General features: G+C 35.8%; 1 protein-coding gene across 1 annotated transcript in view; it reads left to right on the top strand.

The window, feature by feature from the left end:
- Nucleotides 1-27673, top strand: part of nompB (intraflagellar transport protein 88-like protein nompB) — a 74244-nt gene that overhangs the window by 17237 nt on the left and 29334 nt on the right. The window contains exons 3-10 of the mRNA XM_081728371.1: nucleotides 2439-2486; nucleotides 6543-6742; nucleotides 7768-7963; nucleotides 10713-10930; nucleotides 20325-20434; nucleotides 23994-24115; nucleotides 24466-24810; nucleotides 25737-25923. Of these exons, the coding sequence (XP_081584497.1) occupies nucleotides 2439-2486; nucleotides 6543-6742; nucleotides 7768-7963; nucleotides 10713-10930; nucleotides 20325-20434; nucleotides 23994-24115; nucleotides 24466-24810; nucleotides 25737-25923 (1426 nt within the window). The remainder of the gene's footprint in view (nucleotides 1-2438; nucleotides 2487-6542; nucleotides 6743-7767; nucleotides 7964-10712; nucleotides 10931-20324; nucleotides 20435-23993; nucleotides 24116-24465; nucleotides 24811-25736; nucleotides 25924-27673) is intronic.

Below are 27673 nucleotides of genomic sequence, written 5' to 3'. Positions count from 1 at the left end.
ATAATAATTTAAAATATTTAATTTGTCATAGCAAAGAGTGCTTTCTTTTTTGATTGAAAGAACAAAGTTTTGATGGGAAGCGTAACCAAATATAAATTAATTTTGTACTAAAGGAAATGCGCACTGGCTACCAAATGAAATAGCCTTCTATTATTTAACATGCAAATCAGTATAGGGATTCCTTTTCTTTTGGGGGGGAAGGGGGCGAATCCTTTACGACTTATTTTGGGGGTAGTGGTAAATTGAAGAGATGATTGCGGTCAAGCACTTGAGGGAATGGTGGCCGTTATTATTGTTAGTAGTAGTTAGCATTTGCTGTTAGTAGTACTAAATTCCCTGGCGTTACAGTCTGTGATTGTGCATAGGAGCCAGCTAGCTTTTCAATGGCTGATGTCAATACATTGAATAAAGAAAAGCCCTCGACTTGTCTCAAAATGCTAAGTCAATACCGAAAATTGTTCCTGGAAATCGAAGTCAGGACCACGTATATCAGAAGCATGCATGATAATCAGTTTACTCCTCCTGCTCCTCCTCCTACTACTACTACTACTTATTACTTCAACATTAATATATGTGATCAACATGTAGTAAACTCTTACCTGCTTGTTTATTGGCTATCATCATCACTCTCATCTTTGAAGAATTGTTACTTGCACACAGGTTTCTATCCTTTCATCAAAAATAGATTGAAAAGTTTCCTAACTCCGTTCAATGCTTTTTACATGTTTGATATAGTTTAATCACTTTTCAGGGATCTGGGCGTGATATGGATGCAGGGTTTCTTAAGTAGCTGTATTATTTCCCCCAAAGATCGTTTCCTTAAATTTTGAGACGAAATCCTACACTTCAATTCTGACCAGACCATTTCGACGGGGTTGAGGAGTAATGATAGAATAGTAAACGTAACACAATATGCTCATATTTTGCAGCCAATTCATCCACTGTATCTTTCTTTTATCTGTCGGTAACAGAAGTGTTTTCTTCTATAATTTCGAGGAGAACTGGAACTATAAGAACAGGATTAGTCATGGGAATATTTTGCAATCATGTAGCTAAGATTTTTACTTTTCTTCCAGGAAGAGGTTGGCTTTGCATTGAGAACACTACTGTGGTATGAGCATTATCCATAACAATTACAGATGGTTTCTCAAGGCGTTTCAGTAGTTTCTCCTCAAACCAATTCTTAAAGATACCTCTATTCATGCTACCGTGGTAATCTGCTGGAGCATCAGCCATTGTTCTGTGAGTCACTAAAAGAGCATCATCAATAAAATCCTGAATGCCTACCGCAATGTAGAATAACAATTTTATCACCTTTATTGCCAGCACAATTATCCGAATCGTCTGTCCAGTTCATCCGACAGGAGTTGCTATCAAACCATGTTTCATCAAGGTATACATCTGGAAATCCCTGAGCACAAAGACATCTTTATTACCATGAAATTGTATGTGATGATTCACTTCGAATATCGAGGAATTTTATTTAAACCTCATACTTCAAAGGAGACGATAAACCGTAGTGCGTTGGTATAGAAATTTATATTCGATGTCAGTTGTCTTAAATCTCATTCCTTCGATTAGTGCCTCCGTTGTGGGAGATATGCTGTCCATATGAAATTCGAAAACTGTACGTTACAGTAACCTGAATGAAATTTTCAGTTTTGTCGAACTGAAGCTTTTATTTTGCAGTTTTCTTTTTAGTTGGTGTCCTATAGTTTTTCACATCAATTATTCCAGAAATTCTTTTTACAATACTATTGCTAACTCCAGTTGGCTGCCCCAATAACTTATTTAAATTTTTGGAACTTATGACATCACCATTATCAATGACACTTCGGTTTTGTTTTTTTCTTTCTTCGCTATCATCACTGTTTTCGTACGCAACTTAATTCCCCTCCCAACTACATTATCTTGTTCCGTCGGAGTACTTGACGAAGAAGGCACAGGCTCCGGATTTTCATCCAAATGTTGCTCATTACGCGTGTTATTGTTTAACCAAGGTCGGGAAAACATTGTCATTATTGTTAATTCTAAGTGAACCTACTGACACAAAAAGTGATTCAAGAATGAAAGAAATCTGGACAAAAGGAACATTTGGCAATTTCTTTTTCTAACTGAGGGTCACCTTTTGTTTTCTTAGATTTATGAGTTGTTGATAAGGGACAGAGTCATGTGTGTGTCCTATGCATTTCCCAGGATTCGAGGCTCTCTTGTTTTGAGAACTTCTTTAATAGAAGTTTATTTTTGTACTGACGCATAGTAATGAGATGTTATTAAAACGCCGAAATACGAAGAAATTATAGTTGATAAACAATTTAAAAATTAACAATTAATGAATCAGTTATCGCAAGAATTACTGTTTACTGTAAGCAGTCCATTTTCCATGTCCATTTGAGATTATTTTGTTAAATTATTTTGTCTGTTTTGTCTCCTTACAGTTCTCGTCAAAACCTGGCACAGCTATGCGACTTGGAACATCGTCCGGAGTAAGTTATAATGATTGTTTCTTTACTAATTTATATAAAATTCGTTAATTTCACTTCGAATATTTAATTATGATTAATAGCTTTTTATTATTATTATTATTATTATTATTAACACCGGTATGGCTACAAACCTGAATCTACGGTGAATTTACTTCATTTCTAACATTGTTGCCTGAGAATTTTACAGTAGCTCTCGAAGTAACAGTCAACCAAAAGAAAAAAGATGTTTTCGTTATCTTTTTGGCCGGGTATATCAGATCGTTTAAGAAACATAGGAGCTAAATTTGAACTTATTTTTTTTATAAAATCACTCACCAATTTTGAAAGTTCTTTGTCTGGCTACAAAAAAATATTACAAGGAAGAATTAGTCTCCTCTAGGGTATAGGAAATTTTTTGCTTATGTTGAAAGTACTACATAAGAATGACAAAGATCATTTCCTATCCAGACAGAATGCAGGGTCTATCTACGCATGTGAAAAAAACTGGACACCTAATTGATCGGGTTAAAGGACTTCATTCTTGTTCTCCCAGGACAAGTATATATTCGTGCAGAAATGTATTCGAATCCTTTTTCTTAAAAAGTGAAGTTTCCCAACTCCCCTCAAGATAACTTGATCATAGTTAAGATGACATCATAGTTGACTGTAAAAAGGAAAACGCATATTTCTTAATCTTCATGTATTTAAAATTATACATATTTTTTTTACATACTAATTTTTCAACTAATTAATTTTTAGTAGTTTTTGATCTGCTCACTTTGTCACAGTGAGTTGTCTTCTTCGTGTAGTTTTAAGTACCTGATACAAAATGGATAGATAGCTTTACTACAAATTTGAATAGGAATAAGTAGTCAAACTTATATATTTTATTTCAAAAACTAAATTCTCGAAAAAGTGAATTCGCTATGTTAAGTAAGTGTTTACATATGTTTATGAACATTTAAGTGGAAAAACAACAGTGATTTTATAGAAATAAAAAAATAAATACAAAGAATACAGTGAATAATTATATTAGAAACAAAGTGGAATAAGCTTATGTAGAATTGATGTAATCTCCTTCAAAATACTGTCCTTGGCTAACAATGCACTTATTCCAACGTTGAATCCATGACTGAAAGCATTTCTGGAAGGCTTCTTTTGGAAGTGCATTCAATTGCTCGGTCGTGGTCCTCTCAGTGTCACGAATGGTATCGAAACGTTTTCCTTTAAGCACGATTTTAATTTGTGGGAAGAGCCAGAAATCGCATAGTGCTGGAGAGCACAGCAAATGTGGACAGACAGGGATATCTTTTTCGACCAAAAACTCACGGATCAAAAACAAGGTTTTCGTGAAAGAGAAAACTATTTGCCCGTTTGATCTGCGGTTAAAATGCTTTTCACGGACTCATACGAGATGTTTAGTTCTTCGCAAAGCTCTCGAATAATCATTCACGTGTTTGAACAAATCATTTGTGCCGCTGTTTGCACGTTTTCAACCGACTCCTTGTCGCTTTTGACTCGCTCATACCACTTCAATGCCACCGATTCATCGCCATACAGTGATTTTGACATTTCGTGAGCTTCTTTGGCACTTTTTTTTTTTTTAATCTTAGAACAAAAGTTAATGTTGACACGCGACTGACATTCTTAATACATCACTCTTCTTCGTCTGGAAGCCAACTAATATGTCACAACTCGTTCAAACTCGACACGGACTGTACCAAAGCTTTAGGTTAGCTGGCTTACTAATTGAAATGAATACAACATCGATAGATGGCACTGTGCAACTACATTCACCGTACTTTTTGATTACACCTTGTATTAATCACAAATATTCGTTAATGAAAAAACAATCAAGTTTTTTCATCTTTCAATATGGAGGTAGGAAGATGTCGATAAAAACTTCAACCTCGATTTCCTAAGGAAATATTGAGGAAATCACGAGTAGTATTCAAGGTATTGTTTCTCTGATGATTCTGTGCTTTTATGATTATTACAGAGCAACAACGTTAGAAATTAAATAAATTCAGGGTTGGAAAAGGACCCAGAAAGATTCGAAATTATTTACAAAGATTAACGGATATTATTTATGAAATACAGAGGTAAACTTATTACAATAGAGAAAAGAAACAAATTTCAGAGCTCAACATGGACCAGTTAAAATATTACCTAACTGTATATTACTAGGTGCAAAGTACTTTATAAAAATATTTTGGGGAAAGAACTTAGAATTTAACCTTAGTTTAGTTTTGTCGTTTTAAAAAAATGGTTGACAGAAAACTTACTATTGATCTCGTTTTATTTCGCTGCTACAAGGATTTTTCTTTCAGTGATGGTTTCCAACGCTTGTGGTGAGCGTTAAATTAAATTACTAAAAGATGAATTAAGAAACAGCATGACCACAATCACAATTAAACCACGTTAAGTGTAATGAGCATCAAACATGATATACTACAAATAATTTTGCTTTTCTCATTGAATATCGTCACCGCTCGCAATATTGTGATAATTTTGATGTTCTTATAATACATGATCTTATCATACTAAATTGTTAAGTTGGTTTGTAATGTAAGTTTTGCTATGGCGACGGGCAGAAGTGGAAACGGGTGAATTTTTGTGCTATTTGCGTTTTGAATATCGCTTTCATATCTATCATAAAATTACTTAGAGACTTCAAAATTGGTGAGTATTATTGAATATTATGAAATACAGGGTGTATCAAAAGGACTTTACAAACTTTGTAAACTCATATTGATTTATTCGTTTATCTTACAGACACGGTTTTTGGTGTCATTTTGTAGCAAAATATATCAAGTTTTGACTCACGTAGTACACTAGTTCAGAAACAAGCCATCGCAAGCGCTAGCGGCAGTTGTAGCAAAGATGTCTGCCTTTACTCGGCCTGAGTGTGCTAGCTGTGTGTTTCAGTTTGAAAAATCCAAGTCTACAACAACTGTAGAACGTAATTTTCGTACAAAGTATGGTAAAGATCTTCCTAGTAGTCCTACTATTTATCAGTGGCATAAGTGTTTTATTGAAACTGGATGTTCGGTAAGACACAACAAATCTTCAGGTTATCCTCGTACATCTGAAGACGTAGTAGAGCAAGTGAGACAAATCTCTGTGAACAGTCCTACAAAATCAACTCGACGTGCTTCTCGACAGCTGGGCGTCCCACACATGGTTGCATCTCAAACCATCTACTTCTCAATTGAACCAGAGCAAGGATCTACCTCGCAATTGAACAAGTCACACCTGTCATGCTGCAGCGGGTTTGGCAAGAAATCGACTTTAGATGGGATGTATGCCGCATCACCAATGAAAACTACATTGAACCTCTTGAAGTATAAAGTAAATATATATAGCCACAAAATGACACCAAAACCAAATCTGTAAGCTAAATGAATAAATTAATATGTTTTCAAATTTGTAAAGTCCTTTTTGATACATCGTGCACGGTAGGAGCCTCACTTTTCTCTTTCCGCAGGGAACATAATAAGTTGTTGATTCTTACCTATATCTAAACGGAATTTTATAACTAAGGATACTGGAACTGAATCACCGAAAATTCTTTTGTTAACTTCTATGTTTACAATTGCTAACTGTTGCGCCCAGGTTTTGGGGCCGCTGTACGAGGTGCTATATCGCTTCTAGTTGAAAATCGCGCTTAATTAAAAGCTCTTATGGTTTACATTTAACAAATTTATTAATTCAATTTTTTGAGTTTATCTACCAACCACACAAAATTCCATACCATATTTTTATTCAAGGACTTCGTTCTACACAGCAATCCCGAAGATAGCGACATCTGTTAGAGTCAGGCAGGAAAATGGTAGCACACGTATCGACATCTGTTATCGTGAATGCGTCTATTAGAGCGTGGTGCACTGAGACGTTTGCAGTTTATTATAAGGAATTTCTCATTGTGCCCCTTCTCTTTATAAAACAAACATTACACAGCTCTTAAGCACGGCTGTATGGCATTCCAGGATATTAGTGTTACTCACAGACTGACATGATTTGTATTATTAGTCTTTGATTTCTTATTATTATTTATTTATTTTTTTATTTTAACAGTTCCGAGAATCTACAGCCTTTCGTTCGTCCATGGGTACACGTGGAGTGACTGGTGTGAAAGATGGTGTAACAAGGCCTATGACTGCTGTTCGTGGCGCTGGATATACTTCTAGTGGTCTCCGCACTGGACAGGCATTTGATCCTTTAAACCAGGCAGCTAAGGGACCAGCGCCACCGTTGGAGACAAGAAAAGAAGATTCGTAAGTGTTGTGCTTAGTATTGTTGATAGAAATAGTTTGTCTATACTATGTTTCCACTTTTTTCTTGGTATTACACAACAATAATTGAACCTTGAAATTGTCATTAATTTTTAGGATATTACTCTAAACTGGTCATTGTTATTTGTTTATTTACTTTTGTGTCAGTATAAGTGCGCATCAAAATTAAGTAAATTATATTAACATGTGACAGGAGTGCTCAGTTTTGAACTTAGAAATTATGTGTAAAGTAAAATACACTTTATCACGAAACAAATACAGTTAATGTATTAGACATTAAAACAAATACAAATTTTCTTTTTTTTAAATTTCTTTTGTGTCTTAGGTAATCTGGTCTCATTATGAAGCAAAACATTGAGCGTGTATAGTCTTATAAATTGTTGAAGGCGTATTTCTCAACAGAATGTCGATTATTCCGCAAGTTTTCTTGGAATGTGTCATAATCGCGGGAAGTACCAGAATTTCAGAATGTGTAAAATTCTCGGAATTTCGGGATATTTAAATTCATTGGTGAAGTGCACTTGTACAGAACTTGCTGCACCGCTACTAGAGGGCTGCTAGAAGCAGGCGATAACTTCCTTAGACGGATCGATGGATCTTGGCCCAATTTAAAATCAGTTGACGTGACTGGGGTTTTTCAGAGTCTATGAACTACGTAAGTCCATCATGCTGTGTATAAATTCGATATGTGTATTTAACTTCATATCAAAAACAAAACAAACAGAAAAGAAGTTCCTAAAATATTTTTCATAATGCAAACTCTATTAAGCGGAGGGAACAGTTAAGAGCTCACCTTTAAGCGAAGAACCTCTTATTAATTCCAGTCATATGAATTTACAGTAGGCAGTATGTCCATTGGTTTCCTCGGAGCTCTCTCGTTTCTTCTCATTATTTTCCTTTAGCTTACAGTACATATCCCCAAGATGTTAATCTATAAAATATTATATCATTTTGTTTTTATAAGATCAAAGCTTGTAATTCCGTATTTGAATTATTTTTTACTCCAGACCTGAAGAAAAGATAAAACAGCTTGAGAAGAAGATTAACGAGCTAATTGAAGAATCTTGCATGGCAAATAGTCAAGGGGAACACAAAGTAGCCCTTGATAGAGCCAAAGAGGCCTCAACAAAAGAAAGAAGTTTAATACGCATGCGAGAACAAGCTGGACTAAGTGAAGGCCACAATCTGGATTTAACCTTTTCTGTAAGTACAAATGACTTGTTTATATAATCTAGTACTCATAATCTCACAAATTCAGGTGTTGAATGTACACTTTTTTTTTTCCTCACAAAGAAGTAATCATCTAATAATTATTTATTAATAAACTTCTGGTTTTATATAGAAGACTTTATTTATGAGATCTTCAGATTATGTATCTTTGTACTGATTCAGAACTTCTTAATATAAAATTTATTCCGTTCCTTTTACTATAATTTTGAGAGTTAAACACTTCTAATCATGGTTTTATCTTTACGTCCTTATTCATTGCACTTTCTGCGTGTTAATTTTCCGTTAGTTTGTTTTGTTCTTCTTTAACTCACGAAGTTTGCGGGACATCCTTCAATCTTACAACGTTAATTGAATCCTTTCCCGACGTCATAAAACGATGAAATTTTGCACAGCGACTGAAGTCAGAAGTCAGGTGACAATGCGATATTTCATTGTTACTTTTATATCTAGATATGAAATATAAAAATGTTTGACTGCTAACTCGTCCTAAAACACTGCTTCAATTGTGATGATTTTTAGTACATGATTGGAAAGTCGTCTAACTTAGGTACTTATCGTATTATCAGGATAGGGATGAAAAGGGGTGAATGGTGAAGTGGAAAAAAAACGATGTGTAAGAACCTTGGGCAACAACAGATTAGTGTGCAAACTATAGTTTTCGATGTCTCAGGGATTAATAGTAACCTACCCGATGTCATTTAAGTCCAAATTGGTCACCCGTTGGCATGAAAGTAAAAAGTAGGGTTTGGGAAGTAGGTGAAGTTCATCCTCATCTGCATAAGGGGTTTGCGGAAGGGGGTGTCAAGTAACAATAACCAAAAGTCTAGTATTAGTATCCAATTCATAGTTTTCAGAGTCACTGAGATAAATAGTAACACTCCTGCTACCGCTTAAGTTCAAGTTCAGCCCCCATCAGCATGGAAGATTAAAAAGGGTTAGAAATAAGAGTGGAAAGATAAAACATTACTAATTTTTATGTTTTTCTTTTCTTACAATGGTTGGAAATCTATATGGCAGAGAATCTATATACTAACTGACGAAGCAGTGAGAATGTCACTGTCGACTCCAGTAGAAGCACAAACTGTACATGTGCACCGTATGTGTGTCAATATAAACGTAAACGATAAGTTGTGCTGCATGGTTTCACTACTGCCAGTAGTGAACATAACACATAATAATAATGGTTCAAAGTTATCGTTCTTCCTTTATTCTAATAGAAGTATTTATACATATATCTTAATAACAATGAACCGTTATGTACATAGTACAGTAAATATGCTTCTTGAACTGTGGGCTTTATAGCTTCGAATTTGCTGAAAAATTGGATTCTTTAGAGAATAGGAGCTGTTAGAATTGAGTTCATGTTTCAGTTGCATCATGTATAGCTTTACAGTTGCCGAAAATCTTTAAAGTTGAACTTCTCAATCGGGGATCACAACTCCTAAGGGGATCAGGACAGGAATACGTGGGGATCGCGAAGGCGAGTGAAAATATGAATGTAATTAGGATGTAGTAGCGGAAAAAATATTTTTAACAATTATTTTTATTTCTACACTTACTGTTATTCTCAAACTGTTATTCCTATATAAGGCTTACATGCATATACACCTATAAGGAATAAGCAACACTATTAGAAGCCAGAAATTACTTACAGTGGTCGCTAGCAAGGAGATGTGATAAAGGGAGATCGTAATATGAAATAAGTTGAGAAAGCCTGCTTTAGACAATGGGGAACTCTCAAGAAACTGCAAGTAAATATGAAAGTTCATTTTTGATTCGTAGCGTGGTTCTTAAGCGGAGACATCAATATTAATGACATTATTTAAGAATTCCACAGAGATTGGTATCCAGACACTTGTGATGCTTAAGAAATCCTCGAAGTATATTTGTACAACCCTAAGCGTACTGTTACACATATACTAATGTTTTGTTCATTGTTGATAAATAAATAAACTATAAAAGGAGAAGGGTATTGTCTATTATTGCATTAATGATACTTGTGAAACGAAATTAGCTTGAAAATCCACTTGTCTTTGTTGGTAAATGTAAATTTATATTAAATATGTTCTGGTCCTTCACACAGGTCAAAAACTAAATCTAAAAATAACGTAATCGCAATTTAACAAAAAGCTGTTATTATGTTCGGATCACGCTAATGATCATCAATATGATTCTCTTCTAACGTTTAACCTTCTGGAATTTGCCTTAGAATACGACAAAATAATCATTGTATATTGAACATTGAGAATTAGTCGCATTCCAAGGTGACCTTGAGAAATATAAGCATTAAAATACGATTTGCTTATCAGAATTGACTGATCTTTAGCGTATATTATACAGTTAGACAAGGTAATTTATGAAAAAAAAAAAAACGGCACATCATTCAGGCATATTTTTCAGTAAAACACAAACAGTAATTTTGTATATTAAAGATGTTATTTAGGAAATATAGCCTGGCAACTTTAGTGTAATTATTCATCCTTTCTTCTATATATGACTTGATGTGGTTAATTCATAGTACTGTATATGCTTTTAACAATTTTGTATAACTTTCCGAACCTCTAAGTTAGAACACTACAGTTTTAAGGTTACCTTACCGTTTTGTTAAATTTCTTTCATTCATGAAATTTGTAAATATTTTGGTTGTTATTTAAATATATGATTGTAACTTTGTAACTTATTTTTTTTATTATGATATTTCTCAGTATAATATTGTTTTCAGGTTTTGTTTAACTTAGCAAATCAATATGCTGCCAATGAAATGTACACGGAAGCTCTTAGTACTTATCAGGTTATAACGAAAAACCGAATGTTCAATAATGCCAGCAGACTGAAAGTGAACATGGGTAATATTTATTTCAAGTTGGCACAATATACAAAAGCTTTGAAGTTGTATCGTATGGCATTAGATCAAGTTCCTAATACCCACAAAGATCTCAGGTAAGACGGACTTATTTATATTGTAATTTTATTCTACTTTTAGTGTTAAATAAATTAATGTGGTTCAGCAAAGCGAATTAAAACCCCTTGATTTTTCATTAATTTAAGCATTGAAAGCTTTTTAAATACAGACTAGCTGAACCTGCGCTGTCGTTCAGCGCATCGTTCTGTTATGACCATGAATCTTCTTCTCACTGTGCATGTCTCCTTACTCACACAAGTAAAGGATAAGAGACTGACAAAGGAAGTAAATGGCTATGTATAGATGTTGGAGTGAGTTTGTAGCAAATTTGTAGAAGTAGCACGATATCAAGTGGAAATATTTTTTTCTAATAAATCCATATCCGCCCGAGTACGTCTATTGCGTCTCTTGAGGTCTTTGAAGTTGCCAGCATTTAATAGCACTGAAAAACAAAAATAAATTTTCTGCGGATATCTTGGTATCCAACACGCGTTCTGAGACAATCCCAGCGTGCTGATTTCAAATATAAAAACCGTTTATCTCTATCACCCAAAGTTTTTGAAATATAAGGGTATCATCATCTATAAATCTTCAACATTGTATCACTGGAAATAACTCACTAACTGTAGTTTCACTAGAACACTAATTGCTACCTGCAGCGCATAAAAACTTGGCTTTACCTAAATAAATATTGTAAATAGGCCTACGTCACATGTAACCTAAATATATTGTAACATTCTTTTAAAGGTATAATACACACAAATACACACATACAATATAGATATAAAATACATACATTCTGAATGCCTTTTTAGTTTATGGTTTGAATTTCTTAGCTTTAGACTTGCGCTTGTGCTGAGCATTTGGCATGTCCCGCTGAAGTGTCCAGCAGTAGTCAGCTAGCATCGCTGCACTCCATCGAGCCTGGTAGCGTGACTTCATCACAGAGATGTCCTTATGGAATTGTTCGCTATGTTTATCACTGACCGAACCTAGGTTCTCGGGGAAAAAAGTCAAGGTGTGAGTCGAGGAGATGAATTTTGAGAGATATGTTGCCACCAAGCTGTTTATGCGCACTAATACACTTCTGCACAACATTCACATAGTCATCGGATTTATAATTTCCAAGGAAATTTGCAACGACTGACTTGAATGTCACCCATGCATCTCTTTCAGTATCACGTAGCAAGTCTTGAAAGTTGCTTTCAGTCATGATCTTTCTAATTTCTGGACCTATGAACACACCTTCTTTCACTTTCGCAAAACTTAACTCCGGAAACTTGCTGCACAGGTACTGAAAAGCATCTGATTCGGTGTCTAATTCCCGGATTCACGAAATTTTTCATGAGCTCCAGTTTAATGTGGAGCTGTGACACGATAATCTTGTCACGCTTAACCAACGGCGCACGAAAGACGTTTTTGCTTCCTGGCTGCATTCTATCTCTGATCGACCAATTTTTCTTTATATAATGATGCTTCCTATCTCTGCCATCCCACTCGCAGATGAAGCAGCAGTACTTGATGAACCCTGTCTGCATCCCGTGAGAATAGTGATTACTTTTAAATCCGCACAGATTCTCCAATTGTACTCAGTATAGCGTATTTTTTCAAGAAGTAGTGATATGGTTTCATATGTCTCTTTTAAGTGTGCAGAATATCCAACAGGCACTGACGCATACCTATTTTCATTATGTAACAACACTGCCTTCAAACTTGTCTTTGAAGAGTCTATAAACAGTCGCCATTCTTCAGTGTTGTGCTCCACCCCTAGACTTGACATAAGATTTTTAACGTCCGTACAGTAGCAAATATTGTCACTTACTGTGAAGAACTTCTCGATTTCCTTTTGTCTATCCCGAAAGCGATAAGTCACAGTAACCGATGCAAGGAAACCATATTCTTTAAGACGTAAACCGAGCAGTTCGACTTGACCTTTTGTTAGTGCCAGGTCCCGTACAAAGTCCCGAAGTTCATCATTATTTAATAAATGAATAGCTTCCTCAGGTTGGTAGTCAGAGTCTGAATCGTTACTAGAAGACGAAAGAGAATTTTCCTCTAACATTTCTTCTTCAACTTCAACTGTGTATTCTTCTGGTGGTATTGGTATTGGAAGAGTAAGGGAGTCATGTGGAATTGGTTTGGGAATTGAGGGAACGTCTGGATATTTTACAGATGCACGAGTTTTGAGGAGAATCCAGCGACGTTTGACAAACAAAAATAACAGTCCGTGATGTGGTCTTTTGGCTCACGCCATATCATAGGAACTCCGAATGCCAGATGGTTGTTCTTCTTTTCCTTCCTTATCCACCCGCGGAAGTTGCATGCACAGAACAAACAGATGTACTGTGGTGCCCATTACTTTCCACTATCCACCTTGGAATCAAAGTATAGTTCATATGCTTTCTTCAGAAACGGTGTAAAAGTCTTCCGATGAGATTTGTCCGTGAAATAGCCGCACACGTAGCAAAATAAATCTGATGAATTTGTGCAACCTGTGGAAGCCATAATATCCACTGTCACTGAAATTAAAAAGAAACAAACGAAATTATAATGACGCGATCATGACGGTATGTTTCAATGAAAACAAAAAATATATACAAGGAAATGTTTCATTGAAATTCAGAATAAATAAGAAACAAAGTTTAGAAAGAATAGTTTTGAATCTGTTTGTTTGACTGTCTGCCTAAAACACCGTAGGTATTAACATTTTTCACAAATCCTACTTTTCCTTTAATTAAACGTGATTATTCAACTTATCTAACTAAAAATTAATGTGAAATGTTATGAAATATAGTAAAACATTCCTGTACTGTACCCGTATTCCACGAATGCAAAGGTCGGTTTCCAGCCTAAGTAAAAATACTTTAAAAAGTATAAATTTGAAGCCGGATTGCTCTGTCTGCACAACTCATCCCAGATTTTTCACAAATCTAAATTTCCTGCAGTTAAAAATTATCACCTGTTAGCTTATTTACCACCAGAAAGAATGTGAAATTTTCTTAAATATAGAAAAAAACATTTATGTAGCGTACGTATATAGAAGTATGAGCTGTGCCCATATTCCAACTAAAAAATAATTTAAAAAAATGCAAACAATTCCAACCTATATATATATATAAGAATAAATTTGAAGCTGGATGGCTCTGCCTGCACAACTCATCCCATGTAAAAACATTTTTAGAAACCTCGATTTCCTGCAATCAAAAATGACAACCTGCGTGGCTTGTATACTCACGTTATCCAACAAAAAAATGAATGTAAAGTGTTCTAAAATATAGCAACACATTTTGGTACTGTTCATGTATAGGAAGTATGAAACTGCTCCTATTCCATCTAAAAGTATGATTTAACAAAGGATGACAACATTGCTTATGAAATATCTTTACTGGTCTTCTTTTTCACCTAAGTATAGCACAAATTGTGTTTTTAAATTCTTGCAACTTTCTTCCACGTTTCAGCCATTCTACATTTACACAACACTTCTTGTTGTACTCCTAAATTTTAAGTTAAAAGGGGCAGCAAAATTACAAGAAGTTAAAAACTGGATTTGGGATAGATTTGCAGTGTTCTCTCCTATGTGGTTTTCCCACTAGATCTTGTGGAATTGGGATATACTTTAGTAGGGAAATATTTACTAATTTCACATCATTTACGTATGCGTTAGTGGAATGTCACAGTACAGCTAGTGGGAAAACTAGATTTCTTTATAATATACAATACAGAAAACATACAAATTTAGTGCTTTCTTACCAGCGCTTGGTTGTTTCTTTTGTAATAAATTGGCAACAGTGTAAAACTTGGGTGAAAAAGTTTGACTCAATTCTTACAAAGAACAATGACGAATTTCCGACAAAGAAGCAAACATAATGACGTTATACAGACAGTTGTTTTTCTGCTATATAGCTCCAGATTTTGTTTTAACTTTCATGCACTAGCAGTAAAATAAGAAGAAACATTTTTTCAGTGTGGTACGTACCTTTACGACATCTGTAGTATTCAATTTTCAGGGGATCCAAATTCACTTCTAGCTTAAGTTCGTCACGAGGACTGTGACTACTGTTGCCAGCACAGTAGTTTAAATTTCCGTAGTTCCACTTCAAGCTGGTACATAAAGAAATAAAATAGATACTGCCGTTTGTTTTTTGTTTAAATCACCAGTGTTGTTTGATGACACGTGGAGGTCTGCTACCCACAGAAAACGAATTAAAGAGCATTTTACAAGGGGGATAAAGTGTACGTCCCAGAAAATTTACATGGGGAAATTGAAGACACTTTGAGAGACACCCAGTTCCACAGAAGGGGGACTTCCCCCCTATTCCCATGGTAATTCGGACACCGGACATCCGTTGTTAACACGAATACAAATGGACAATATGTGCGCTACAGGTTTATATTAAGAACTGTTTTCGGAGAAGACATTTATTCAAGCTTGCCTCTGCATTATTCAGCCCATAAGCCCACATATTTCTGCACGACTGGTTGGAATTTTAAAATGGGTGTAGCGTGAAATATAAAAGTTGGGCGATATCTTAAAGACCTGAGATGATAGAGCAAAACGGTTTTAAGATTTGAATTCCGTATGACAAATTGCATTGGAAAAAGTAAATATCAAGTCAGATATCCACAGCTCATTTTCCAGTGTAGGTTTTGCCATTCAGATTTTAATAAAGCGCCAGCAATATCAGTCAACCCGCCATACGTAACTTCTCTACTTGTTGCCTATCACCGTAGTTTCGACCTGCAACAATGTTAATCTTATGGGCTCAAAATGGCTCCTAAAATGTTGAATAGAACAATAACGACACGGTTTTTGAAAATTTGAATGAGAACTGGACAATCTACACAAAATTTGGAATCGAGCAGTGAAAACGGCATGTGGTTTTCGAGATCTCATTGTTGAAAGGATTGAGCACAAACATATAAACCAAGCATTTCAGTATATAGATAGTAAATATATTCCAATGTTTTTTAGGTAGAGTCTAAATAATGTACTCTGAAATTTTTAACCCTTCGCCTTTTTATTATAAAAATTGTCTCATAAAACTTTAACAAAGCTCTTGTAAGTCTTTCCTCGTAGTCTTTAAATGTTTCCAGTGTAGAATAAGTGCGAAGTCCCTTGGCACACGATGTAACCTCGGGAACAAAGAATGTCTTAGACCGTAACGGCCTCAGACGGGATTTGTTGTACTCCATAGCCCATAGTGGCCTCGGGAGAAGGTTTCGTAGGTGAGCGATCAGCATTGGTCTGATAACTTCTTTGTTCTGTGGCTCTCTTTTATAGCATCTTCTTGGAGAGAGGACCTGTGGAGGGGCTGTCGGCTTTCTTCGTTCTTCTCTGAATCCTCTTCGTTTCTTCCTGGTGGTGTAGTCTCTTTCTTGTTGTCTGCCACTGTTTGTTTATAATTGTAAAAACACGTGTTTGTAGTGAAAACATGTGGCTTGCAGTACGTGTGGGTCTGGGTATATGGATCCTTTCAATTTTTATACAAATTGGTAAATATCCTAAGAATAAAATCACACGTGGCAACAAAAGAAACTAGAGAAACAAAGGTTCAGCATTGGCAGCGGGAAGTTCACACTGAAATAGGTAATGTTTAAAAAATGACTTGTATTGTTTTGTCTTCGTTATACTTGATTTATTATCCATTCTGGATATGAAATTGGTGAAGTTTCTGTTAAATTATATTTTTATCTCCATGAAAATTTCACAAAGGATATGTTCATCATATTTCGTTGTTCTTTTATTACAGTACTTCTATTAAACATTTCTGTTTGTTAAAGTCAAATCTTGCAGTTTGAAATTCACGCAATTCCATATAACTAGAACTCGAAATTTTGTACAGATAAGTAAACCAGATGACAATATAATATTTTCAGATAATTTTTGCTGTTACTTATAGTTTTAGTGTAAACTTAATAATTTAGAAATAATTATCGAGCGCCAACTGCTTATCAAATCCAAACGAACACAAACGTTTGTTGGGTTGGTTGCTTCTGTTGAATTCATATCAACAAGAGACTTCCCAAATAGGTTTGCTAATTTTTCCTTTTCGTACTATTGTCTTCCGTACTACAACTAAGAGGAAAGCAACTATTGTCTTCCTTACCGCAATTAAGAATGTTGAACAAAAGAGAAAAAATAGACATAATAAGTTTTCTAAAACAATGTTTTTGTAAATGGACTAAAAAAGAATGAAATAATTGGCCTTATTGTCCACATCTAACACCACATTATAACACAAACCATATACGGGGGACCGCGGTCGCTCAGTGGTAGAGCGTTCACCTCTGGTGCATAGGGTCCCTGATTGGATCCCAGGTCGCGCCAAGTGAACTTTCTGGTAGACAAACACCGTGTGCGTGAGTTTCGTCGAGGTTCTCCCGTTTCCTTCCACTTTCTTTCCACCATTTCATTCATTTGTCATCATTACCGTCTCCTTTATCCTAGCCGGCATAACCCTGGGACGCAAAACTCATAGATTTCATTTCATTTCATTTACAAGCCATATATGAAATCTAGTTGGTGGGACATGGTGACTCAGTGGTAGAGCGCTCACTTCTTGTGCAAGGTATGCCTGTTTCGATCCCCAGCCACTCAAGTTTGTGGTAAACAACATCGTGTCTATGAATTTACTCTCAGTTCTCTCGTTCGTCCTACATTCTCATTCCACCCATTATTTCATAGTCATTCACTTTAATTAATTCTTCCGTCTCTTTTACTCTAAAAGGCATAACCATGAGACGTAAAACTATAAATTTCATTTCATTTCAATTTTAATCAGTGGAATGCATGTGTTCGAAGTAGTTATTTTTTACTTTAAAAAACTTACGTAATGTCTTTGACATATAAGGGGCGTTCAAATGAAACCTGGTCACTAGTGTAAAGTAACGGTAACGATTGTATTAACTCAAAAATGTAGTTATACACAGTACACATACTTAAAAGTAGTCGCCAAAACTGTTGGCACATTTATCCCATTGCGACACTAGCCGGTCGATTCCATCCTTGAAGAAACTAGTAGGCTGCTATTGGATCCAGGCCTGGACCAGTCACACACTTCGTCGTCCGTTGCAATTCGATGTCCGCGAATAGCTTGTTTTAGAGATCCAAACACATGAAAATCACACGGTGAAAGGTCGGGACTGTACGGTGGATGTTCCAGCGTTTCCCACCGAAACTGCTGCAATGTCGTCTTCACCGCATTGGCTGTGTGTGGGGGCGTTACATGCAGAAGGATAACGCCATTAGACAACATGCCTGGGCGTTTCGACTTGATGGTTTGTCTAAGGTTCTGTAAAGTGGCTTGATAACGCTGGGCATTGGTGGTGGTACCCCGTTCCAGGGACTCGACAGGCAGTGGGCCCTTGTGGTATAAAAATAAAAATAAAAACATCATGACCTTACCAGGACTGGTGTGCCTTTGATGTCTTTGGAGGTGGTGAAGTTGCATGTTTCAACTGCTTGCTCTGACGCTTGCTTTCCGGTTCAAAATGGTGACACCATGTTTCGTCCCCTGTAACAATACGCGACAGAAAGCCGTATTCCTCCTCATGATATTGTTGCAGATGACTCAAAGACAGCGTCATTCGCGTATTGCGTTGTTCGGCGGTCAGTTAGTGGGGAACCCACTGCGCACAAATTTTTCGAAAGTTCAAGTGTTGATGCATTATGATGTGGGCGGTGCCCACGCTAATAACCAGTACCCGATGGATCTCGTCCACGGTGATTCTGCGGTTGTCCAAGACTAAAGCATTCATTTCTACAATCATTTCCGGTGTGATGACACGATAAGCCTGTCCAGGACGAGCATCGTCTTCCAGTGACTCGCGCTCCTCAAGGAATCTTTTGCGCCATTCAACAACACTTGTACGACTCAGACTGTACTTACCGTACACAGCCTTCATCCGTCGATACATTTCACGGCCTCCAACTCCCTTCGCCGCCAAAAATCGAATCACTCCTCGTTGTTCCCATTACTCGCCTGCATGTTCGGTAGTGGACGATAACTTGTCTGACCACCTTCTCTTCGGCGTGAAACCACACTGGCTGTATGCAACGTTAAACGGCGCGCACGCGTCAGTCTCTACCAATCGATGGCGCCACCATACCCGCAGTTACGTGGTCCATCTTACATGTAAGGCAAAGTTAGACGCCGCACTGACCAGGTTTCATTTGAATGTTCCTCATAAATAACCTATAGCTAAATGGCAAGATTGCTAATATGCAGTATCTGGAAGACACTAGTCACTTTTATTTAAACTACGGTCTCCACAGTTAGTGAAAGCTCTGTGGCACATCGCAACGAAACATACTAGCAATATAGAAATTATGTATGGTGATGGAAGTGGAAAGAAATTGAATTAGTCATAATATGCTTATGGGTAAAGCAGAAGTCTGATATTATCGTGCTTTATCACAACAAATGTGATTTGGCAGTATTAAAGAAACTTCTCTAACAGTATAAAACTCTTATCTTCTATGATGTATTGTTTTTATTGTGTTTCTATGTTATTTTAAAATGTAAAAAAGTAAAAGATAGAGCATCTTATTTCTTGCCTTTGCAATAATCATAGTGGTTACTGTTTTTACTACTTGTTAAATGTGCTTTTTAAATGCTTTTCCTTTATTCATTACTGATTGAGATTAAGCGAAAAATTATGAAAAAAATCAGATGTTGTTTCAGAATTGTAAAAAAATCTTAATAAAGACAGCAAACTCTAGGTGTAATAATAATAATAATAAGAAGAAGAAGAAGAAGAAGAAGAAGAGGAGGAGGAGGAAAGTTCTTTGTCTTACACACAGATAGGAGGCGCACTCACAAAGTTTAACATATCCCAGTGGAACGACTAAAGATCGGCTGTCACCCGCCGTATAGCTCGAATCTTGCTTGAGCGATTTTCATGGCTTCTTACACCTCAAGGAATGTCTGTGCTGTAAGCATTTTGATAGTGATGAACAGTTGCAGGCGGCATTTATACTCTGGTTTACTCCCAGACGACTGATTGTTACATCAGAATATAAGAGTTTATCCTACGGTACAAGAACTGTCTGAATTCCGGTGGTTGCAAGATTGTCACCTGCATTGTATCTGTGGTAATAGTGGTAATAAATATTTCGTCTTCATGTTTACTATCCTAGGGAACTTACTTTCCGAACGCCCCATAAATTTGTACCTTCCCTGAGTATTAGTTCAACGTCTGTTATGAAGACGTGTATGATAGGTAATTGACTATCAAACAAAATTTAGTTCTTGTTTTTTATTGTATAATTTGAAATGTTTTTTAATGAAAAAATCACTAATAAAAGAAATATAATCTAAATTAATTCAATAAATATATTGTTTTGAGTAATGAAAATGGCCATGATCATTTTGTAGTTTCATAATGCATTGTGAGAAGCTTATTCCACAATTATGTTGTTTTTCTTTACAGAATCAAGATCATGCATAATATAGGAATTCTTTTTGTGAAAATGAGCCAGTACACGGACGCATGTACCAGTTTTGAATATATTATGCAAGAGAAGCCTGATTTTAAAACTGGTAAGTAAACATCGGGCTGTCTAAAAATATTGAGCCTTTGGAGGTGAAACTTGAGAATCCATTTGTTGTTATTTGACAGTAACACTGTGAAACCACATATGCACCATTTTGTTCGATGACTTTTTGCCATTTATCCGGCAGCACCGTAATCCCTTCGTTGTAGAACTTCTGTAGTGTCTGGTCAGAAAATTGTGAGACGTAGATTTCACAGGCCTCTTTTGAAACCAACTTAACACTATTCAAGGAGTTGTGCAGAGAGAAAACAAATTATTGTCTGACGGTACTACGGGACGGCTGTACAGTGGGTGCGTGAAAACCTACTAGCCAAGTTCTCTTAAATTGTGGCAGGTCGTTAAATATGTATGCGTTCTGTCAGCGTGGTATACGACACCCTTTCTTTTGACCAGTTATGGCCGTTTCTTTTGAATTGATAGGTGAACTCCCACTAATTGACAACAGTACAGCTTCGAGTCTATCATTCTGCACGGCGCGGCGGCAGGAGCTTGTGATGCACTATGCCTTTCCAATCCCACCAAACACACAGCATAACCTTCCTGAGAAGTACCGGATCTATAAACCGCAAGACCCCACGGTGCGGAGAGCGGACCCTAAGGGGCCCAAGGGCTTTTAAAAGTCCTCCTGCATCTTGCCTGTAAATACTAATTTTTAAAACACTTGAAAGGGAATGATATTCACAAACTAAACAAATTGACTTTGAGAAAGCTATACACACTCTTGAAGAGAGCCGAGAGGAAGTGAAGAAAGTAAGAGAAGAATACTATTAAATAAGACAAGAGGCCCCAGCTGTTGTTGTGAAGTAGAAATTAACCATGTGTTCGTAGAGAAAAGGTAACCCAAAGGAAAAAAACACTTCAATGAACTGGTAGAAGATCATCAGTTTTCAGATACAGAGACTTACTTCAGGGTTAATGTTTGTAATAGACTTCTAGATATCGCGTACAATGAAATAGAGAACCGGTTTACATCGTTACAGAGAATTCTTGATGAATTTTCAGTTATATTTCCGAAAGTACTTGTGAACCTTTCAGACGAAGACATTTTAGTTAAGACTGAAAAACTACAAAAGAAGTACCAGCAAGACATTGATTCGTCGCTACCATTGGAATTAATTGCCCTTCGCAGTGGATTTAAAAACCATATTTCAAAGACCAACACTCTTCTTGAATTGGCGGTGTTACTATACGTCGATTAACCTTTCTAGGATTTATGATAACAAAAGTTAAAATAGAGTAATGTACTTTTTGACCACTTATTTAGGTCCTATAACAGGCATTTAAGCTGGTTTTCTTTATTATCATTAGTCAAGTCAACTATGAACTAAAGAACATCCCAGATGCGTTTTGGAACCGAATGGTCAACTTGGCGGCACCAAGTTGGGACAGAGGAGCTTGACTTTGGTTTTTTTTCTTAAGTCAAATTAAAAAAAAAAAAAATCACGTCCTTAGTTTTCAAATTGAAAATTTGCATACGAATTGTGTACATCTTCTAGTATTTCTCGACTTTTTTCAGATCCCTATGTGAACCAAAGCCTGGACCCGAGGGGGTGATTTTTTCGGAAAAAAATGTTTTTTTCCCGAATTTCTCGATTCAGGTGTATGATATGAACATGTGAGTGGTACCGTTGGAAAGTACGTGTTATACGAAAGAAAATAATGTTTGAACCATGATCCTAGGCCAAATAGTACTGTAGGAAATTTTTAGAAGTATATATATATATATATATATATATATATATATACAGGGTGTTTAAAAACAATACTGACAACGTTTGGGAGGTGATTCCTGACACCAAGATAAGACAAAAAGTATAGACCATCCCGGGTGCACAAATGCTTCCTTTCAGAGTTATAGGCTGCCGAAAACGTGAAAAAATGAACTTTAAAGGTCTATAGCTCCAATACTATGGGGCCTATCTCGATTTTTTTTTTTTTTTTTTTTTTTTTTGTATCTTTTGTTATAAGATAGAAAGCAGGATAAAGTCAGTTTGAATGAATCCCGCTGAGTTTTGGAGCTTGTACTTAATCTTGCTACTTTGAACACATTGGGTGAAATCGTGAGATTCTTATTTCTAGTAGTGTAAGATAGCAACTGTAAGTAATAGGTGAGCGATCCCATTTGAGTGTCATGGGTGTCGCCGGCTTTGAATTCAGTAACTGTTCTCGCCCAATTGTATGTGTGGGACGAAGAATAATTTTCTTGTTTGCCTCCTGTAATATAAACTGGAAACAAATGCAAGTAAACAAGTTCATTTGAATGAGATGTATCTCGCTGAGTTCTGAATGTACTAGCCATACACGTCCGATTAACTACGGTAGACAGAGTGGTGAAGCACTTGTTACCTATAGTGGTGCAAATCTTGAGGTCAAAAGTAATTTCTGGAGAAACTTTTTTTTATTATTTATTTATTTCACTTGGGATATACGATTGAAGTTCAATAAAGTAAAACGGAGCTTGATATTTATATAGTTCAAAGTATATTGTACCATTATGTATTACATAGATACTTATTCCTCTTAAAATTACACTTAATCAAGAAAAAAGTAAGATACAAAATGGATACATAAGCCTAATGCTAAAAGTAACTCTTATTGACTGAAATTTAATGTTTTCTGTTTGAGATAGTATTTGAGATTTGCTTTGCAATATATACATCATTATTTTTAGTATAGTTTATTGAATTTATGCAGTACTTAGACATTATAATAACCAACACCAGACAGGTGACCCGAAGAACTACAACAGCACCACTCACGAAGAAGGTCGAGAACACACGAAGTTTTAGTATAAAAGAAGCCGTAGCACACTGGACAGTATCAGTCTGTCTAGATTAATCGTCACTCTTCTACACTGGCTGCACTGACCGTGAGAACTACCTATCTCGATCTCGATCTCTTAGCTATTATATGCCCTGAGAACATCCTTTACCTCTCTGGGCTGCACTGAGCTCTGAAAGACACCCAATCTAATCACCTGGCTTCTCTGGGCCCTGAGATTTGTTCAACCATTCTCTTGACTGCGATGGGCCCAGAGAATTTCCTAACCCATCTCTTGGCTGCACTGGGTCCTGAGATTTACCCATCTTTTCTCTTGGCTGCACTGAGCCTGACAATCTCCTATACCATCCTACTAGAACTCTACATTGTATTAGTGGACATTATTAGGTCTTCGGACCAACATTTTAGAGACATCCTGTAATATTTGTATCATACTAAGTTTCGTATAAAATGATTTTGGGAGAAAATCCGAAAATCCCGCGTATTATCAGTCTCTGCCGATCCATCACAAAAAAAAACATTACAATGTTCGTTACAATTTGTTTCCATACTTTGTGTAATGTTTCATCACGTGATTGAAAGTTTTTGTGTAACTGACTTGCAACGAGCTATCTACCAACATAATAGATTTATGAAATAAAGTTCATAGTAGCTGTATTTCTTACAAAATATATGTTTGGATCCAACGGAACTTAGCCATTTTGTATGTGCATTTGTCTCTTGAAGTAAGCTAGAGATACATCTCATTCATTTTCTTTCTGTAGGTCTTCACTTGATTTTGTGCTACTTTGCCTTAGACGATAAGGATAGAATGAAAAAGGGTTTTCAGATGTTGTTGGAAGTACCATTAGAGATCGATGATGAGGAAAAGTACACTTCTGTATCAGTAAGTAGTTTCGATGTCATTTTTAATAGTTCTTGTATTAACTTGAAGAGAGTACTTTATACGTGTAATTGAAAATAAATTGGGTGCTATTATTTAATCACACATCAACGCACTAAAATAGGACTTCAAATCTTGGGTCCAGTTACGTTAGCAGCAGTAGTCTGTAAAATGTGCGGAATACATTGAGGTCTGTCAAAGAGTCTTACAAAGTAGAACAATTTCACAAAAACTATCGATATATATATATATATATATATATATATATATATATATATATATATATATACTACATGATAAATGTGTTTGAAGTCGTCTTTGAAGCATTTTACTCTTTTTTGTTTTTCAAATAGGATGATCCTGTGTCTAATCTCATCTTGGAGGTGATAAAAAATGACAGTCTGCGAAAAATCGAACGGCAAATGAAACAGGAAGCTGAAAAAAGTATATTAACAGCGGCAAAGTTAATATCTCCAGTGATAGAAGAGAGTTTCAGTGTAGGATATAATTGGTGCATTGATGCTATCAAGTCATCAAATTATGCTCCACTGGCAAGTGACTTGGAAATCAACAAAGCTGTTATGTATCTTCGCCAAAGAGACTTCCCTCAAGCGGTGGAAACTCTCAGAGTATTCGAGAAAAAGGAGACGAAAGTTGCTAGCACAGCAGCAACGAATCTGTCATTTATTCACTTTTTGGTAAGTATAGTGGACGACGTTTTTACTTGCGAATCGTTTGTAGAGTCCATATATTTTGGTGCTCGTTCAACCGGTTCGATTTCCACTCGAAATTCTGTCATTATGTGCAATTATAAATTGTTATTGATTATATATATATATTAATATTCTGCATTTACACATTGCATTATCCCATCAAAGTGGAAGCACGCGTTTTCAGTGGCATAGAATTGTTTGGGACTGCCTGAGCCATTTTGTCACACAATAATAAATGACGAAGTATGGGTCTAGTCGTCCATGTATTCTTTCCCTTCTTCTTACGTATAGAACATCATTCATAAATTTGAGATAGTGGAAACATTACTTAATTACTCAACGTTTTTCAATATTTCAGTTCTCATGCACTGAGAAGGTCATGGGTCAACTTGTTTCATTCTGCAAATATGTCATAAAGCCTCGGTGCAGAAAAGGATGTTAAACCTAAAAATAAATTAATAAAACATTGTCATTTTGCTTTGCGTTAGGTTATTTGAAGCTACCATTGCAGGAAAAGAACAAGAAAGCGCGGAAAGAAAGAATAGGCTTTCCGTAAAATAAAATTAATTAAAAATGGGGCTACCCTTGTAGGTACCCCGAAAGAGTTTATTATAATTATTATTAAAATTTATGGGATTTTTTCGCTCTTGTAATCTTCGAATAGTGTAGATATATATATGGCCCAGACTCTTGTTTACTAAGGCAGCCTCTGTTGTTTCGGAAAAGGGAATTACGAAGGCGTTTGAGCCAAATTCATAATCAGTCCGTCCGTATGTTGAACACATACTTTGTCAGGGGTATAAAATCCTCAAATAAGATGGTGTTAAGTAAGTGAGGTAAACAAAAGCAATTTCTTTCAGTTAAAAATTTCTTTCCGTTACATTGTTAATTCTTCTAATTTTTCTTGTTAGCAAGGTGACATTGATGAAGCTGAGAAGTATGGTGAACTCGCAAAGGTGGCGGACAGTTACAATGCTGCTGGTTTTGTCAATTTAGGGAATTGTTGCTTCGCGAAAGGTGATGTTGAAAAGGCGAAAGAATTGTATATATGTGCCTTGGATAATGATGCATCATGTGTCGAGGCTTTGTATAATTTAGGTAAGAGCGAGTACTGTATTTATTAATATATGCATACTTAACCAATTAGGTTTTTAAAGCAAAGGGTGTCGAAAGATTTATGTATGAAGAACAATGTTTTCATTTATAAAAAAAAAAAATCATCCAATAGAACAACTGAAATGGAATGTATCTTCTATAATCATTAAATCCAATAGAAAAAATTACGCTTCTTTTAATGTAAAGATTCACACTTGATTTATTTTGGTGCACCTCGAGTTCTACATAGTTCAGGACTACAATGGCTCAGTGGTAGAGCTCACTTCTTATGCAAGGGATCCCTGGTTTTATACCAAGCCATATGAGTCTGTGGTGGGTAACATCATCTCCGTGAGTTTTCTCGAGGTTCTCCCGTTTCTTCCCACATTATCATTTCACAATAATAATAATAATAATAATAATAATAATAATAATAATAATAATAATAATAATAATAATAATAATAATAATAATAATTCATTTTCATTAATCATCCGTCTCGTTTAGTCTATAAGACAGAATCGTGGAACGTAAATCTAGAAATTCTATTTTCGAGTTCTACGCAGACTCCTGAAATTAATTAGTACGCTTGCTTCCAGTTCGCGTGGTTCCTGATTTTGATCCCCGTGGTTCATTTAAACTATAGCATTCGTGCCAACATAATTGTTCAATAGTAAAGAGCTCATATCAAGTACAAATAGACGTCGGATCGATACCTTGCTATATGAGGTAGTGGATGTCAACATCGTATGCGTGTAGTTTCTTGGATTCTTTTATTTTCTCCCATTGTTTCCATTTTACCAATACTCACTATCATTCATCTAAATTTATCAACTGTCTCGTTTAACCAAAAGGCATAATCACATATCCGTAGTAGCAGAGATCATTTTGATAATGAAAGGATCTTATGAATACTTCTCTGCTTTTTCCAAATGACCCACTTTGTTGTCAGTTGTTTTTGTTGTATAACTTGTAACGTCATCGGTAGGCAGAAGCAAGAGGTCAGAGGGTCTGGTAGAAAAATTAAAGTTTCTAAAGAGAATACTAACTTGAAGATAAGCACAAAATGTTAACTTACAAAATCTTGAGAACTTTTCTTGGCTCTAATTGTTGGTGAAATTTCTTGGAAGAACATACATAAGTAATTCTGTTTATACGAAAATGAAAATTAATATAATTTTTCGATCATTTTGAGAAATAGGATGGGAATCTGGCGAAAAGTTCTGCCAATTTTCACTGAGGTTGCGTGTATGTGGGGTGTAAATGATTCTGAAGTCAGATTTCGTTTTGAATTCTACATAATACATACATTGTCGGATTTGAATTTCAAATTTAAAAAAATGATGTTTTGAGATTCCCGAAATAGCTGTTTTTATATCTTTGTGCTTTGACATGTTTCTTCATCGTGGCACATGTATGTCTTCTAGTAATGCGCTTTGCATTTACATTGTATTCGCACAACCCGAATTCCATTTCTCTGTCCGTGTAGTACCGATATATTGAAATTTCTTTCTAAATTCTTGGCGGGGAGGGGAGAATATATGTTTTAATTTATATTTAATAAATGATCTTTCTAAAATACTAGAAATGTAGGAAAAATCAGATTGCTTTTATTCTAGATTGGATGTAAGCTTTCTCCTAGATATTTCTTTATTTCCCTTTTAGAATTGAATTCCTAGTCATAGGCAATTATTTAGTGTTGCAGAGTCATTGTTTACTTGAGGAAGTAAGGTGACATTCCTTACATTATGTA

This window comes from Thermobia domestica, chromosome 1 (assembly GCF_964235325.1).
Source record: "Thermobia domestica chromosome 1, izTheDome1.hap1.1, whole genome shotgun sequence".
NCBI classification, from domain to species: Eukaryota; Metazoa; Arthropoda; class Insecta; order Zygentoma; family Lepismatidae; genus Thermobia; species Thermobia domestica.
Note: the sequence above shows the minus strand (reverse complement) of the source record. Positions and strands in the feature narration are given on the sequence as shown.